At 44.6% G+C, this 18,572-nt stretch overlaps 1 protein-coding gene across 1 annotated transcript; it reads left to right on the top strand.

Annotated features, from left to right (window-relative positions):
* Positions 1–1,602: 1,602 nt before the first annotated feature.
* CUNH10orf53 (chromosome unknown C10orf53 homolog) lies at positions 1,603–16,388 on the top strand. The gene is made up of 3 exons (XM_028099011.1): positions 1,603–1,699; positions 15,741–15,860; positions 16,324–16,388. Exons 1-3 carry the CDS (start codon positions 1,603–1,605, stop codon positions 16,386–16,388), a joined length of 282 nt encoding a protein of 93 aa, XP_027954812.1.
* Positions 16,389–18,572: the final 2,184 nt, after the last annotated feature.

Raw genomic sequence — 18,572 nt, 5'->3', positions numbered from 1 at the left:
CATATATATATTTTTAAATCTTCTTAAAATCATAAAAGAGCTTACTAGATCAAGATCAGCATAGCACTAGAGATGCTTTTACTCTGGGGCTATTTAGTGATCTTGACTAGGCAACCTAGAAGATGAGATGCAATTTTTGAGTCTTTGCAGAGTTAGGCATACAAAAATTGGAGTCCAACACTGCCCAGGGGGAATCCTTGCCAATCCTGGCAAGCTACCACCCTCTTTGGGGCAGGAATGAGGATAAAATATAAATGAACCAACCTCCACATAGCCTGCAGCCCAGTTTCAAGCCATCTGGATGGCTCAGATAATCTCAAGCCTGAAATTGTATGAAGATGATCTTGGGTTGCTGGTGTTACCAGGAACTGGCAAGCAGTGGGAAAAAAAAAAGTCTTCTATAGAGGAAGATAATTTCACACTTGGCCTCAAATTGTTCCTACAAATAATTTTTCTAATACAATGTCCGGTACACAATTAAAGTAAACCAAGAACTCTAGACAAAATAAGCAGACACCAGCAGAAATTACAACAGAAACAGACATGCAGGGTCTCCAGAGAGTGGAATTCTCAAACACAGACTACAGAATAAGTATCTTTACTATGACCAAGAAGATAACCTCAAACGTAAAAACCTTGGCAAGAAACTGAGAACTGTAAAAGGTAGCACAGCAGGTTTGAAAAAGGATCAAACTAAAATTCTAGAACTAAAAAAATAAATAACTGAAAAAAAACCATATTGATGACTTTAATAGCAGTTAAGACATGGCTACAGAGAAAATTAGCAAACTGGATTATCAGTAAAAATGAATGATGTATGCACACATATACACATATAATCCAAAAGAAGAATGAAAAGAGAAAAACATAGAAGAGACGTAAAGAATACGATCAGAAGGTATAACATACATTTAACTGAAGTCCCTGAAAGGTGAGAAAGTGGAACCAGAAGCAATATGAGAAGAGATAATGACCCACATTTTTCCAAAAACAGATGAAGGACTTAAATTCAGTTTCAAGTATCTCAACAAATCCCAGGCAAGATAAATAAAAAGAAACCTACAGACAGGTACCTTACAAGCGTTTCCAGCCTCCTACACCCCTGGCTTGCCTTGGAAGGTTGCTTGGCCCCTTCTGGACCTCAGTTTTGTAAATACAAAATTACAAAATACAACCTACTTCATAAGGATAGTAAAATGACTAAATGAAATAATATCTGGAAAGTGCTTAGCAAGTCACCTGACACATACTTTCTGTAACCGGCTATAAATATTGGCTACTGCTATTTATCATTAACACTTGCCACACCGGCAGAAATGCCCCGTTTACCTGGCAGTCAGAGTGAGAAGGCAAGTCGCCTCTGACTACCACCACACCTTTCTTATACCCCAGAGGTGGTGGTGCAGATATCCAGAAAGGGACGTTCCTCATCCCGGGCTCCCACACAGGCACCCAGCATGGGACATGGGGCAAGGACCCTCAGGTCCCACCCCTACCCGCCCTGGCCCCGCCCACCCCACGTGGCCACACCCACTCCCAAAGGCCGGCAGAGCGGTTGCCTAGCAGTGTGTGTTGCGCTTTAGCGGGTGCTAGCGGCCAGCCATGCCGAAGGACGCGGTGGTCATCGTTCGCTACGGGCCGTACAGTGCAGTCGGCCTGGCTGTGGAGTACCGCACCTTCCGCCTGGAGGGCCTGCAAGGTGGGCAGCCGAGCGACGGAGGCCACCCAACTCCATGTGCCCAGGTGCACCCCAGCCTCTGAACACGGGTGCAGACTGTGCCCTCTGCCTCTACCTCCTTCCTTCCTCAGACTCTGACCTAGTCCATAACCTGCAGAAAGTCTTCCCACTGGGGACCAGGCAGTTTACACAAGTTATTTGGATAGGAGGGATTACATACTCTGCTCTAGGCATTGAGAAACTGAAGATCAAGAACACTAAGTGACTTTTCCAAGGTCATATGGCTGGAAAATGGTGGAGAATCTATACCTTCAGCATTCAATCATGCAACAAACCTTTCCTGAGCACCTAATGTATGTTGGACACTCTTCCAGGTACTGGAGACACACTGGGGAACAAAGATAGGTGGCCTTCAAGTGACCTTCTCATTGTTGACTACTAGTTGACAGTTGTGCCTGGGCCTCCGACAGAGGAACATAAGCATAGTGGGACCCGCCACTGGCCATAATTGGAGGGGAGAAGGGGAGATCTGGAAAGGTTTATTCACTAGAATTTTACTTGAGTTGAGCTTTAAAGAGCAAGGAGAAAATAACCGGGTAAAGAGAAGAAAAAGCATGCCAGACAGAGGGACCGAAATTTGGAGGACCATGTTCCTTTCCGGCCATCTTAAACTCCATGTGTTTTCGGCTACATAGTTGGAGGTATTGAGTTGGCTCTGCAGTTCTGGAGTTCAGAGAAAAAGCCTGAGCTAGAGATAGGTCTGAGTCATGGACTTGGGGACAACATACAGAAAGAGAAGAGAGCCCAGGACTGAGTCTTCAGTGCCTTAAAATGCTCTAATGTCCCAACGAAACCTTCTCGCCACTTTCTCTCTCAGGCTTCATGAGGTTCGTTGTATGTCTCAACAGTCTTTTGCCCAGACAGCTATGCATTTTTCATTTGCCCGCATGCTGCCCACAGCTTTTCCACCGTGTGCGTTCTGCATTAGGTGAAACAGAGACAAGGGCCTTGTGCCAGTCCTTGAGGTAGCCCCCAGACAGGGCAGCAGAGACAAACACAGGAATTTGCAAACAAGGTGTGCTCTGCTCCCTATAGACTCAGGAACCAGGGCCCACACGGGGGACAGGGGCTGCTGTCTTCAAGGCTGCCAGCAAACCAGGGAGGAGGTGGGGCAAGGGCAAGAGGTCACAAAGCTTTCTTACCATTTTCAAGTTGCCTTTGTCTTGACTCAGCATTTACTCTTTTGCCAACTTTGACTATTTTCCAGAGTTCTGACAAAGTGGGTTCTCACAGTTTCTGGTGGTTTTTTTAACTTCTCTGTGGAGAAACGGGAGTTTGGAGTGCCTACTCTGCCATTTTGCTGCTGTCTGCAGACCCTTTTTAATTATGTCTCTTGCTGCTGCCATAATCTGCATGACTGTATAGAGTTCAACTAGATCATTTCCATACCAAGAATTATATTAAAGGAGAATGCATAAATAATCATTTGTTACAATGCACAATTTACAAGTATTGAGGCGGGGGGAGGAGGACTTCCCATATAGTTTGCACACAAATCCCATTGATTCAACTGATCACCTCTGGTCACTTGTCTCCTACTTGCTTTCTTGGCACTGATGGCAGAGCAGAGATTAAGCACAAGGACTCTGAAGTCCAACCAATCTCCTTTTGAATTCGTCTCCACCATTTAGTAGCTGTGTGGCCAAAGTCAAGATCAAGTTATTTTACCTTTCTGAGCCTCAGTTTACCTACTGGTAAAATGGGAGCAGATTCCTACCTCACTGATGTGAGATTCCAATGGGAAAATGCACACAGTCATGAATATCATTCCTGCACATAGTAAGTGCTCAACAAGCATTAGTCTTACTACTCCAGGGCAGGGGCATTACTAGGAAGGGGAGGAGGGAGCTTCGTGGGGCATGCTGGGGAGCAGCAAGCAGCTGGGTCAGGCTGGAGGATGTTATGCAATGAGAGAGTCAGGCCTGTTTTACCCTTGACAACAGGTGTCAACGTCTAGTGCGTTGGGGTCCCTGGGTAAGGGTCGCGAAATCACCGGGACACAGGGGATGCAGAGCAAAGGCAGCACTTGCAACTGCATGCTGTCGTTTATTTTCCACACAGCTATATACTTGCAGCAATCAGGTAAGCATAACAATATGTACTTTCACACATAATGGGATTAAACTAACATCCTTGAAGAAAGATACATTAAAGAATTCTCTCAGCCACCCTTCCTCTGGAGACAGCATGTTGTTGTCCTAAGGAGGGACGCCTCTAATCTAGGCAAGAGCCACTTCTTGCAGATCCAGGCATTCAGAACTTGCAACATGAGATAAGGGGAAGAGAACATTTTCTCCTCCTTGCTCAGGTTTGCCTGGCTTTCCTAACTCTCACTGCAGTCCTTGAATGACCCTGGCTCGCAAGGGGCCTGCAAGCCTATGCCATCTCATTTCCCCCTTTTTTCTTTTATTTCAACAAGAGTGCTTTCCAAAGGGTGGCCATAGAACTCTGGGACGGTTTTATATAGCAGAAATGTAGCAGCGTAAAGCATAAGATAACAACTAGCAATATAATGCCCATTCCTCCAGCAGTATGTCCCAAACTCTGAATGATACCTTTTGGGTCTAATCCCTCAAGTTGTTTAAGGAACAAGTCTGCCAGAGTGGCAGCATCCTCAGTCTCGAATGGTCTACCAAATATTTCCTGAATATTTGTGTGCAGATTATTAATCATGTCAGTCGCTGACGAGTTACCTTCTAAGTACCTTTGGATAACGCTCCAATCATGCTGTGACTTATTATATTTTAAGTTGGTAACACAAAAAGTTGTAGAATTCCAATCGCAACGTAGCCAAATCTGCCTCTCTAGCGTCAACACCTTCTTCCCTAACCAGCTCACAGTCTGCCTAAGGACATCTATTTGTGTTTGTAAGCGAGTATCAATCATAGTTTGTGAAAGCCAAAGGTCTCGAGAGTCACGGTGCCAATCTTCCACAAAATGTTTGGTTTGCAGAGAAGTATGTAATGCTATACCAGATACCGCGGCCAGCGCGGTAACTGTAATCAAACTTAAAACAACCGCTACAATAATGCCAACAAAACGTTTAGTACGTTTCAGCATCTTTTTGAAAAATTCCAAAACTAAGGTGTCCACGGGATTTTGAGCCCATGGTCGTTCTAGATTTACCGGAAGCCAAATGTGAGAACGTTGTTGCAAAAGCATGAGAGAATATCCCGATTCAAATTCTATAGAGTTATTGATACAGGAGTATAGTCGGCATTTGGTACAGTTAATTCCATTATCGAAACTAAAATTCCCAACCAGAAATAGATATGGTAAAGGCACACAAGCAGTTACATTCATTTCTTTAGAAATAGTGAAATTATAAGTTGACGCAGAGTTCGCTGTGCCAGAAAAAGTTCCATTGTAAATTCTAACAGTCTTAAGCGCAGCTGCAATTTTCCATAAGTGCGTTTGAATATGATCAGGAAATTTCTGATGTGATATACGAGGGTCTGCGATGCCGCCATCTCCCCAGGCCATTAATTGATAATTCACCATTGACTCATTCCATTGGCCCCGCGGCAGTATCTTTTTGATCTGCCCCCAGGTCGGCAAAGTAGTAGTAAATGTTTGTCAACGGCGACGTCGTCCCCCCAAATTTAGGTGAGCCATGGCCTGTATTGGAAGTTCATCTTGGTCTGGATTCCTTGCTCGTCGTCTGGCGGGATACGGTGCCGTTCGAATTGGTCCTTGGCTGGATCCACCTCGCGGGGAGCCAGGAACAGGTCCGTCCATCCTCTGTGGAGACATAAGCATAACCCTTCCCTCTATAAAGTAATAGCCCTGGTTGCCATTCTGCATCTGCAGCCGGTTTAAACCATATTTTTTCATTTAACGGAGGAGGAGCCGCCTCTCCTTCTATGAAATGCTTTTCAGCTCGGGAAAGAATATCTCCCTGCGGAAGATTCAAGAAATTTAGTGTAAATAGTGCCTGTATCAAAATGGAACGCGCATTAGATTGAGTGAATGATAATATATGATCCTTTTTCCTCCTTTTTAATTTTTTAATTTGCAACTTTAAGGTACTATGCGCACGTTCCACAATAGCCTGTCCTTGGGGGTTTACCCCAGCTTTTATAGTGCGCAGATGTAAAGGTCTACAGATTGGACATTGCTTCACCATATGTTTTGCCTGACGGTATGGAATTTTATACTGAACATGTAACCTTCCGGCATTGGTGTGTAGTAAATTATGTTCCTCCTCCGCAGATACAAAGGACACCAAGGCATCCACCTGAGCATTACCATGTGTCAATGAACCAGGAAGATTAGTATGGGAACGAATATGAGTCACATAAATACGAGCATTCCGATTCCTTAATAAGGTTTGTAGGAGCAAAAATAGGCCAAGTAAGCTGGACTTATGTGAACACACAACAGCAGTGTATATATTTTTAAGGACTCCTACAGCGTAAGCAGAATCAGCGATGATATTTACAGCAGAGGAAAAGTCTTTTAACACCTGGGCAATAGCAAATAATTCATTTTGTTGGACTGAATTAAAGTCTGTATACTGAACCCAATATTTAGAAGAGGTCCAGTAAGCACTTTTAGTCTTTGAGCCATCGGTAAAGACCGTAGGTGCATCAATCAGGGGCTGCTCACTGATGATATCCTGAATAACAAACTCTTGTTTACGAAAGCAGTCCCATAATTTCCCTTTGGGAAAGTGGTAATTAATTTGACCTACATACCCTGCTAAAGCAATTTGTAGTTCTTCCATATTTCGTAACAAAAATGAAAATTGATCCTTAGAAAGGGGGATAATAATGTCCATAATATCATAACCAGTTATGGTTATAGCCCTATCTCGAGCTTGTTCTATCAAATATGCTATTTGAATACCATATGGCGTAATATTTTTTGAAAAATGATGTTTAGTATAGATCCATTCAATGGGTAACTCATTTTGACCTAGTATAGCCGTGGGATATTGCCATGTATTGAGGATGTATAATTTTAAAGGTAATGAGGGATCAATCCGGGTCAAGAAGGCAGACTTGATTTTTTCCTCTACAGTTTCTTTTTAGGTGTCCTATTTGGCCACAACCAAAACACTTCATGCTATCTAGCTGCTTAGATTGTAAGGAATGCCAAGTAGTGGCCATGGTTTCAGCAAACAACTGCATCTTTCGACTTTCTGATGTTACATCCTTACAGGCCTTCATAAAAGTATTAATGTCTCCTGTATCCTTAATAGGTAATATAACTCTCTTACAATCCTCATTAGCATTCTCACATGCTAGTAACCTCAACAACTGTTGTCTAGCTTCTTCTCCGATAACAGTTCTTTCTAAAGTTAATTTTAAACGTGATAAGAACTTAACATAAGGTTCATTAGTCTTTTGAACAACCTTAGTCCATGATCCATAGTGCTCCCCTGTTGGCCGGATACGTTCCCAAGCCTCTAAACCTATCTCCCGCAATTGCTCATGAATTTCTTCAGGGGTATTAACCTGAGCAGCAATATCAGAATATTGGCCTATCCCTGCCAACATTTGATAAGTTATAACCTGTATACGAGGGTTGGGGCTTAATGCATTTTGGCGAGCCGGATCCATACAAAGCTCAGAAAACCACATCTGCCACTGCAGATACTCAGGCTCCCTCAGAAGGGCCCTACAAAGGACCTTCCAATCTTCAGGGGAAAAATTATTATAATGTCGAGCTAGGCCATTAACTAGCTCCTTCACATAATGTGACTGTGGTCCATATAAAGACACTGCCTTTTTCAAGCGACCGATATCCTCTATTCCGATACCTTCATAATATGGTGCTTGTGCTACTCCCTGGACCAGGGGAGGCCTAATAACAGGAAAAGCAAAGACAGAATTACCAGCCTCACTTGCATCATCGCTATCTCCTAGCGCATCAAGCTCAGCCAAGGCAGCAGAAAGGAAAGGATTTTTAAGAGAAAGAACTGGTGCGGGTGGCAGAGGTGGAGCGGAGGGTTTTTTAGAGGGCTTCTTAGATCCCTCCGCCATAGCCATAACCCGCTGAAAAACCATGTCTAAAGTACCCTCATCTGGAAACCAAGGATTCCATTCTCGAATCACTTTCAAACACATCTCAGTATCAGTAGAAGCAACAGTGATGCCATAGACAGCAAGTGAATGCTTTAGCATTCGAACATAAGGAGTAGAAGTTTCTTGTCCCATAACCCTGTTATTTTAAGTTACTCACCCTTCCTGAACGTCCTTCAGGGTCCCTGTTCGGGCGCCAATTGTCAACGTCTAGTGCGTTGGGGTCCCTGGGTAAGGGTCGCGAAATCACCGGGACACAGGGGATGCAGAGCAAAGGCAGCACTTGCAACTGCATGCTGTCGTTTATTTTCCACACAGCTATATACTTGCAGCAATCAGGTAAGCATAACAATATGTACTTTCACACATAATGGGATTAAACTAACATCCTTGAAGAAAGATACATTAAAGAATTCTCTCAGCCACCCTTCCTCTGGAGACAGCATGTTGTTGTCCTAAGGAGGGACGCCTCTAATCTAGGCAAGAGCCACTTCTTGCAGATCCAGGCATTCAGAACTTGCAACATGAGATAAGGGGAAGAGAACATTTTCTCCTCCTTGCTCAGGTTTGCCTGGCTTTCCTAACTCTCGCTGCAGTCCTTGAATGACCCTGGCTCGCAAGGGGCCTGCAAGCCTATGCCATCTCAAACAGGGAGCCAGCAACATTTCTTGAGCTAAAGAATGATGAGATTAAGGATGTGCCTTAAGAGGCCAATTCTGTAAGAAGAGATTTGGGGAGGGGAAGTGAGAGAAAACAAATTATTAAGAAATATTAAGAGATTAGAAATGAAGTTCTGAAGTTCAGGGGAAAGACAAGACTACCTGACTACTAAAGACTACTAGAGTCAGAAGTAGTTTTGACTTTTTTTTTAAGATTTTATTTATTTATTTATTTATTTATTTGACAGAGAGTGAGAGAGCACAAACAGGGGGAGTGGGAGAGGGAGAAGTGGCTCCCTGCTCAGAGCCCGACTCAGGGCTCAATGCCAGGACCCCAGGATCACAATCCAAGCCGAAGGCAGACGCTCAACCAACCGAGCCACCCAAGCGCCCCAGTAGTTGTGACTTTAAATAACATCTATCTGCTAATAACTACCAAACTTATCTCTCCAGTCAGGACCTCTCATTGTCACTGGGATGGTTGGTAGGCATCTCAGGCTAATATGTCCAAAGTCTCTAAACTGACCTCTTAATACCCAGCCCCCTCCAACCCCTCCTGCATTCTCCTCATCTCAGTGCACACAGCTCCAGTCTTTCAGTTACTCAGGCCAAAAGGCTCGCAGGCATCTTTCTTTCTTTTTTTATTTTTTATTTAAATTCAATTTAGTTACCATATAGTGTATTATTAGTTTCAGAGGTAGAATTTAGTGATTCATCAGTTGCATATAACATCCAGTGCTCAGTACATCATGTGCCCCTCTTAATGCCCATCACCCAGTTACCCCATCCCCCCCACCTCCCTTCCAGCGACCCTCAGTTTGTTTTCTAGAATTAAGAGTCTTATGGTTTGCCTTCCTGTCTGTTTTCATCTTATTTTATTTTTCCTTCCCTTCCCCTATGTTCATCTGTTTGTTTTTTAAATTCCACATATGAGTGAAATCATATGGTGTTTGTCTTTCCTGACTGACTTATTTCACTTAGCATAATCCTCTCTAGTTCCATCCAGGTTGTTGCAAATGGCCAGAGTTCATTCTTTTTGATGGCTGAGTAATATTCCATATTACTGTAGTGTATACATACACCACATCTTCTTTATCCATTCATCCATCAATGGACATCTGGGCTCTTTCTGGGTTTGGCTACTGTGGACATTGCTGCTATAACCATTGGGGTGCATATGCCCCTTCGGATCACTATGTTTGTATCCTTTGGATAAATACCTAGTAGTGCAGTTGCTGGGTCATAGGGTAGCTCTATTTTTAACTCTTTGAGGAACCTCCATACTGTTTTCCAGAGTGGTTGCACCAGCTTGCATTCCCAACAGTGTAGGAGGGTTCCCTTTTCTCCACATCCTTGCCAACATCTGTCATTTCCTGACTTGTTATTCTAGCCATTCTGACTGGTGTGAGGTGGTATCTCATCGAGGTTTTGATTTGGATTTCCCTGATGCTGAGCGATGTTGAGCACTTTATCATGTGTCTGTTGGCCATGTGGATGTTGTCTTTGCAGAAATGTCTGTTCGTGTCACAGGCATCTTTCTGTCCTCTCTTTGCCTCACACTCATCACAACCACCATCATCTCCTGCCTGGACCAGTGCCCTGGCCTCTCCCCTGAGCTCCCTGTGGCCACCCTTGTCCCCTGCAGTCCGTCCTCAGCACCAAAGCCAGGTGATGCCTTTAAACTTGAGTCAGCACAGAGCCTGTGCCTCCAAAGAACATCCTGGGGGCTCCCAGCTCACTCAAGGGAGAAGACAAAGGCTGACAGTGGCCTTCCAGGCTCCTAGGGTCCTCCCTGACCTCATTTCCCCCACCACTCCCCATCCTTTCCCCTCACTCACTCCACTGCAGCCACACTGTCCTCCTCACTGGCCTTTGAACACCCCTGGTGCACTTTGGCCTTGGGGCTTGGCCGTTGCTCCACCTGGAATGCTCTTTCTCCAGATCCCTGCCTGGTCCCTTCGCTCTCTCATGGCCCCTGGGTGTTTCTCAAAAGTCACCTTCATCCACAGGCACATCTTGAGCTTCCCCGTTGAAAATGTCAACACCTCCCTCTGCCCCTCTTCCCTATCTCCATTCCTTCCTTTTTTTTTTAAGATTTTATTTATTTATTTGACAGAGAGAGAGAGAGTGCAAGCACAAGCAGGGGGAGTGGGAAAAGGAGAGGGAGAGGGAGAAGCAGACTCCCCACTGAGCAGGGAGCCCGATGCGGGGCTCAAGCCCAGGACGCTGAGATCATGACCTGAGCTGAAGCCAAGAGTCAGACACTCAACCGAATGAGCCATCGAGGTGTCCCTATGCTAGGTACATCTAAAGGGTCAATAAACATGAGTTAAAATAAACTTGAATGGAGTGAACACTGGATCCACAGGAGGTGAGACTTGGGGAGAAAGCAAGGAAAGGGGTGAACAGCAGTAGCCCCTCTGAGGGGCGCAGAGATAGGAAAGAACCCAGAGCAAAGGAGGCCAGTGAGATGAGGATTTCAAGAAGAAAATGGCTAATGGGCACCAAACTGTTAAGTAGGAGTCATTTCTAGAAAAAGATGAATTCATGGTTGATGAACGACATAGAAAAAAGTGTTCTCAAAGACTTGCAATGAGACGGCAAGATGGCACAGAAACTTCAGAGGGCAACTTGACTGTGTCTTAAAATTTAACCATGTATTGTAGAACCCAGCTACTCCATTGCTCAGTCTCTTTCGAGTATATATATATACATATATATATATATACTCACACATGTACAGAGGCATGCCCAGGAATGTTTTCTGCAATGTTCTTGCTGATAGTGAAAAATTGAGAACAACCAGAGAAAGAACTGGCTTAAATAAATTGCAGTCCATCCATCCCATGAAATGCAGTACAGCAGATCCATGTATATTGATAGGGCAGGATCACCACAACACAGCGGTGAGGGAATAAGTTGTGTTCCTGAATTCCACCTACACTGTGATTCCATTTCCCTTGAAAATGACAAAGAGAAGGGGAGAGGGATGGATATGGTGATTTAACAGTTTTTGTCCTATAATTTCAAGGTTTTTAAAAAATCGTGGGTCTGCATTACATTTATAATCTGATAAAATTTTAGAGTTCAAAATAGTTTGGGTTTTTTTTAACCAGCAAAAGTATTTTCTTTTCTTTCTTTCTTTATCTATTTAAGATTTTATTTATTTTTGAGAGAGAGAGAGGGGGAGAGAGAGTGAGCACGAAGGGAGGGGGGAGCAGCAGAGGGAGAAGCAGGCTTCCAGCCGAGCAGGGAGCCCAATGCGGAACTTGATCCCAAGACCCTGAGATCATGACCTGAGCTGAAGGCAGACGCTTAACAGATGGAGCCACACAGGCACCCCAAAAAGTATTTTAAAGAAGTAAGAAAGGAGGTAAGTCCGAGTGTCAATCTGCTAAGAGGGGCAGGGAGAACTGAGTGAGCCACTGAGTGTGCCAATTGTTCCCCACCTCTGAGAGCACAGGGTCAAGAGAAGGTGGGCTGAAGCCTCCATCAGCAGGAGATGGAAAAGCAGGGAGAGATGAGGAAGCCAAGAGCATAAGCAGCTCTTCCCACAGTAGGGGAGGGGAAGGAGTATCTTGAGAAGATCAAGGGGAGAATTTTTATGGCTGAAGGAGACGAGCATTGCAAGCTACCAGCAGGTGGTTGATTTTTAAAGTTAGTTTGTGTATCCCTGAATGATAATTCATATAATGTCAGCAGCCAGCACTTCCTGAGGGCTGCTGACAAATGCCAGGGTGCTAACAAAAGCAAGGATCTGCTCCTCTCCCTGTCCCCCACTCCCTCCACCACTTTAGAGTCAATCACACCAAGCACAGAGTGGTGTATTTGCACGTCCTCCTCTGTAAAATCTGCATCTCAGTTCTGTACGTCTCCTTGAAAATCACAGCCCTTTAACGTGTCCCAAAGCCCTGCTGGCTTTGGAAATATGCCTGATCTTTCCTGAACTTACCGTGCCTTAAGGAATCTGAACATTTTTGTTCATTCCTTATTACCCACAAATTATAATAGTTCAGCAAAAATGTCTCTACTATGGCCTCAATATTGATGAAATTAAACTATCTAATGCTTAACAGCAAGTTCAAAGTAATTTCCTGGCCATCGTTGCTCCTTGTCTGCTGTCCCGAATGAAGTATGCCAAATGACCTGCTAAAAGGAACGAAAAGGAATTGAAACCGACCCAGAAAGATAGGATCTGCCCTTATTTAGCTAAGATGCTCTCTGTGCCATTCTCCCGTCCCTAGCTGCGCATTAGCTGCACACATTAATTGTCATAAGCTTTGCAACTGGGCCGAGCAGAGGAGGGGGAGATGCCTGCCTGTCTGTTTGCTGTGACTTCCGAGCTAGCTGTGTTTAAATCACTCCCAGATGGTGCCCGCGCTGAGAAGAGGGAGGCTTTTCCGTGTCCCTTCATTTTACCCAGATCCCCCTTGAAGAATGAGGTGCCACTTCAAAGAGGCAGGCATTCTGTGGGTGGCCTTACGGCTTCTGGTTGATTTATGCCGGAGTTTAGCCACTGCCTTTGGAAAGACTTTGTTGCATGGAGTCTATTTATCTGACCTTTCTTTGACTAGACAACCCCATAGCAGCTCGTAGGAAAAAATGGGGCCTCCATGTAGAGAGGTGGCATTTGGATGAGCCGCAGGAATTCTGGTGCTTCTCCAAGTTTGATCCCTTAAGCCCACGCTGACCACCCTGTAGCCGGGCTCGTCACAGTCTGGACGGATAAGAAGGGCACAGGTGTCCTGAGGATGAATATAGGATGTGGACTCTGAAGTGGCTCATTGCTTTCATAAGAATCAGACTTAGTTCGCTCAGTGTCCAAAAGAGTCATTGGAGGTACCCAGCATCATTACATTGAGCTTGTTTATTTAACAAGCTGTTTTAACCCCGGGCACTGGGTTTGGGGGTAGGGTGGTTTATGGTCAGTGAGGGAGACATGTGCCCTCAAAGGCCCCAAAAGCCCATGCTTTGCAAACCATTTAGAAGGTGAAGTGAAGGCCGATATATTCTCTTAAGAGGATTTCTTCCTGTCGGGCTTCATTGGCTCAGGTATGAGGCAGACTCTCATTATTTGGCACCACCGACTTCCATAGGGTAGGTTATTTGGTGCATCAAGTCCTGTTTCTTAGATACACTTGGCCATGAAGGAGGACTGCTGTTCTCATAAAGCAAACCCCAAACCCAGGTGGTCCATGAGACTCAGTCAGACAGGGCCCTGCCCTGTACAAAAGGAAAGTGCTGTGGCAGGCTGCGCGGTGCACAGCTTCTCAGGGGCTCCTCCTGCAGAGCCCCTCCTCACTTACACTGCAGTCACAGTGGGCCACACAGAACCCGTGCCTCCTTTTCTCCAGAACCCCCAGGCCTTACAGAGTAGATGTTGTGTGTAAGTAGGAGAGAGGCAACACCTTGTCTCCAGAGATGGGGTGGGAATGGAGAAACTGGTTTGTTCCTGATTTCTTTCTATCAAATTGAAATCCATTTCCCAGGAGCATCTTCTGACAAAGCAAAGCCAAGGTCCTGGAGGCCAAATTGCCTCCCACCCACTCACCTGCAGCTTTTCCCTCTCAGGTGACACGTCCCCACTCCTGAGGGGGTGCTGCTGGGAGAGTGTCTGATCCCCAGATCCACTGGCCATCCCAAACTGCATGGACCGCTTCATTTAAACAAGTCATTGGTCCAAGCTGAGTGCCTTCCTCCAAAGATGTTTAAGACAGGACACTTAAACAGGATACAGTAACATAAATATGTCAGAGAAGAAGAGGCGGGTGTTCCGTAGAGAGAGGCGTTAGCTGATACAGGGTCAATTAGGGCCACCACTGGGTGCCTGAGGAGCACTATCTTGTTAATGGAGATCCTCACTGAGTTACTCTCTGAAGTTCCTTTCCAGAAGTGAAATTAAAATCACGCAATTAAAATGTTCACAGTTGGGGCTGGATGTTCTTGAACTGATTGAAAGATGAAGAAGTGGACACACCAACATTTTAAAACAGCAATTGTCTCTGTAATTAAATGCAATTAACCGACATAACTGTCTGCTTTTCTGCACATAAGACTGATTGAAATTCTAAGACTTTAAAAAAAAAAAAACCAAAACATGACCTTCCTCTGATTCATCTTCCCATCTTAACCAAAATTCCCACCAATGTATGAAGACCATCAAAGACGGTGGTTTAGCACATTGACTCTACCACCAATGTTACACAGTGGACATATTAAGAAAACTGAGGAGAGACGTGTTAGAGAAAACAGAACCCCAAGATGGTCAATGCACATCATTTCACCTAAATGCATTTATTTTTGGATTTCCACAGTAGAGGATAGATCTAAAACTTTTCCATGGCTGATCTCTAGGGAAGTGATAACCAAAAAGCAGCTTCTAAAGTTTAGCTCATTAGCTTTAAAAAAAAAAAAGGCATTTTGTTTCTTATTATTATAGAAAATCTGGAAAATGCTGAAAGAATAAAGAGAAAGAGGTTTCACATACTATTACCACAGAGATATACCCACTATTTCTTTTTCTTTTCCTATTACATATACATATTTTAATTAGTATTAAAGATATATTTTCATAGATACTATATATATATACATATATATATACACCCTGATTGCTTGCTTATGTTACAAATATTTTTCTTGCTATTTAAAAAATTCATAAACATCTTTTGAAATGTTTGAATAAAACCTCATCGTATGGACCTACCATCATTTGCTTGACCATCCTCTTGTGATTGGGACAGTAGGCCATTCAAAGTATTTTCTATTGTAGTACTGCAGAAAGGAACATCTTGTTACAAAAGTCTGCCTGAATTTCTTATTTTTCCTGAGGAGACTTTCTTACAAGTGCAATTTCCCGGGCCAGAGTTTAGTTCATTTTGTAATTCTACATTTTCTTGAGGCTTTTGAGGCTTTCAGCCTGTACTGCCAAATTACCTCCAGAAAGGTGACCAATTTATTTTTCCACCCACGGGATAAGAAGTCACCTGATTCCCCACATCCCTTCCAACATTGAGCATCATCTCTATAAGAAAAGTTCAAAAACTCTTCCTAGAGACATCTCATATTTTTCACACATCCTATGGGTCTGAGGCAAATTGTAACCAAAACCTGAATTGCTCAGGTCCCTGGCTGCACCTGCCAGCAAAGGTGAGGCACATCTGGGCCAGCACCAGGTAGGTACCCACCAGCACAGCTGAGTTAAGCCAGGAGCAACTGGAGAACAAGTCAGCTGCCACCATCCATGAAGACATCTGCATATCAGGTTAATCTAGAGCCTGTCCCCATGTTACCCACATCCCTCTCCATCTTTTGCAGCTGTGTTGACCAGAGATGGACACAAGGTCATCCTAGAGAAGACAGAAGACTGGAATGTGGTAGAACTCATGGTGAACGAAGAAATTGTCTTCCACTGTAACATCAAAGACTTGGAGTTTGGTAAGTCCTTCAGCACTGCTCCCAACCAGCACTTTGCCTTCTGGGAAGCATGCTCGATTTCAAGTGGAAGTGGCCAGTGGGCTATGCCCAGATTCAAGTTGGGTTTTTTTCTGTGTCTTAAATTCTTCCTCAAAACCCTCTTCTCTGTGTTACATGCATGAGCACATCCTAAATCACACAGAGTTAAGTGCTTAATGCTCTGGAGTTCTTCCCAGGACACTGGAAACAAAAGAGGGACAGAAAGAAAGATGAAGTTTTAGCCCTAGATGCAGGCTGGCATCACGCCTCCCACACTCTGCTCAGAAATAAAAGCTTGTGCAATCCACTCATACTCTGTTAAAGGCTAGTTAACAATTGACGTGCCTGTGTACTTTGAGACTTGACCTCTAGTGGAAGCCGTGTCTTCTATGACATGACATTGTATAGAAAACTGGCCGAAAGAAAATCATACCTATTTCCCTAGGAGGTGATGGTAAACTAGACCCGCTGTGTGAAGAGGCCAGGATAGCCGTCCTAAATGCCTACTGATCTCCTCGTCCGAACAGGCATCTGAAGTCAACAGAACAGCCACTGCTTCCGGCCCTTCTATGCAGCAAACAAAAGCAGCTCTAGGTTTTGAAGGCTCTAGCAATCCAGGTAACACCAGCCTGTCCTTCAGCCTGCCCAGCACAGTGTCTCTCACCCGGCTGCACAGAAGCAGGGCCCACACAAATAATAAACACCATTTGCAGCATCTTTCAATCTCAACCCACAGGGAGAGCCCTCCAATATCAATCAGGTACACATTGAGCTGAAGGAAATAATAAAATGCAATCTAATAACAAAGCGCCATCCCGTCCTAATAACAGAGTTTGCCAGAAGCATCTGAGAGTCCATTCTATAGTAAGTAAAGAGCTAGAATTAAAGACTGGGTGGAAGGGGGAGCAGGGAGGGAGAATAGGGGGCCCTTGAAAATCTGAACCAAAAGTTAATGTCGTTATTTGGAAACCCGGCTATCTCTACAGGTTGGTTTCTTGCTCCCAGGGCAATCATATTTTAAATGTTCATATACACGTACCTAAAGCCAAATCATTTATTATTCTTTAGAACAAGAAAATTATCTGCCTTGTTTTGCATTCGCCAGTCCAACGAGCCACTCTGAAGAGGGCCCAGAAGAACACAGGGCAGAAGATGCGGCTCCTTATTTGTCTGGGGGAAAACACAGCCTTGCGGAGTTAAGGAGGGATTTCAGTTATGGTCAGTGTAAAAATCAGCCATGTCAACATGATGTTCTTTGTACTTGCAGGTCCGAGACACCTGACGGTAGCACACGTTCTTCTATAGAGAAATGCAGATATTGATCTGATGACGTTCAGTGTGAGGTCGTGGTAAAAAGGCATCACACCTTGGCAGAGAAATAGGAGAAAGAGGGAAGACTCTGGGCACCCTGGTGAAAGCACGGAGCTTTCAGGGCTCGGAGCACACACCCCCCCAGGAAGGCAGCCACCCTGCTCCCTGTGGTTTCCCTGTACCTGGGGAGCCACCCTTTCCATCCCTCCTGGTGGCCTCAAGCCCCCTGCACCCCAGAACTTCCAACGCCATCTGGGAGGCGATGAAACCACTGTACAAGTTCTCTCTCGTATGTGAGGAGAAGGGGGATGTAATTTTCATTTTCAGCCCAAGCTTCACTTACCAGGTTTCATTCAGAGATTACCATCACTTAGGACTCTGGAAATATTTAATCATCCTCGCTGAGAACCTGAGGCTAAAAAACTTTCCTCCTGGTGCCGGGTGCCGGTTTTCACGTGCCTTTAGTAACCCTCGATTTAGTCCCTCTTTCTCAAAGACCAGTTTAAGTTATTATAGAGGTAGCATTCTGCTTTCGTATGAACATTTTACTCCAAGAGAAATACATTTTCATTACAGTAAAATGGAAAAATATAGGTGAGGATAAAGTACAAATCTGATAACATTTTGGTATATTTCAATTTGGTTTTCTTTGATTTATGTCTGATTATTCATTAGGAGATAGATAAACAGAGAAATTGATTTCACTCATTCAGGATCACATTGTATGTACCCAATTATGTATCTGTTTTTTAATTTAACATTTTATGTTGATCCTCTTCCTGTGTGATTAAAACATTTGTCTAAGCATTCTTTTTTTTTTAAGATTTTATTTATTTATTTGTCAGAGAGAGAGAGCTCACAAGCAGGGGGAGCGGCAGGAGAGGGAGAAGCAGGCTCCCCGCTGAGCAAGGAGCCTGATGTGGGGCTCGGTCCCAGGACCCTGGGGTCATGACCTGAGCCGAAGGCAGACGCTTAACCGACGGAGCCACCCAGGTGTCCCTTGTCTAAGCATTCTATCATGAATCAGGAAATTTCCTCCGCCTTGAACAATGATTCCTACTTTCACTGCCGTAACTTTTTCTAAGAAATAAAATTGCAAGTTTCCCATCTGCATTCAGTGCAGTAACTTCGGCTCCAAGGACTTTGCCCCCTCCTCGGGCTCTGCAGCCCCCGCGTTGAACAAAAGCTCCAGCAGGCAGCCGCCTTACCCTCCCCTGACATGCCCCATGCCAGCCTGTATTTGTGGCCTCAGAGCCGCAACCCCACCAACCTGCTCTCCTTCCCTCCATGACCAGAGCAGAAGGGCAGGTAAGGCAAGACTGCACATGACTAAGACAAACTCGAGTGCACAAGGCTTCTGGGAGATGCCTGTGGCCAGGATGC

Source organism: Eumetopias jubatus, unplaced genomic scaffold, assembly GCF_037043125.1.
Source record: "Eumetopias jubatus isolate StellerSeaLion01/CBP00866 unplaced genomic scaffold, mEumJub1_p1.0 scaffold_17, whole genome shotgun sequence".
Taxonomy (NCBI): Eukaryota; Metazoa; Chordata; class Mammalia; order Carnivora; family Otariidae; genus Eumetopias; species Eumetopias jubatus.
This window is presented reverse-complemented; position numbering and strand designations above follow the sequence as displayed.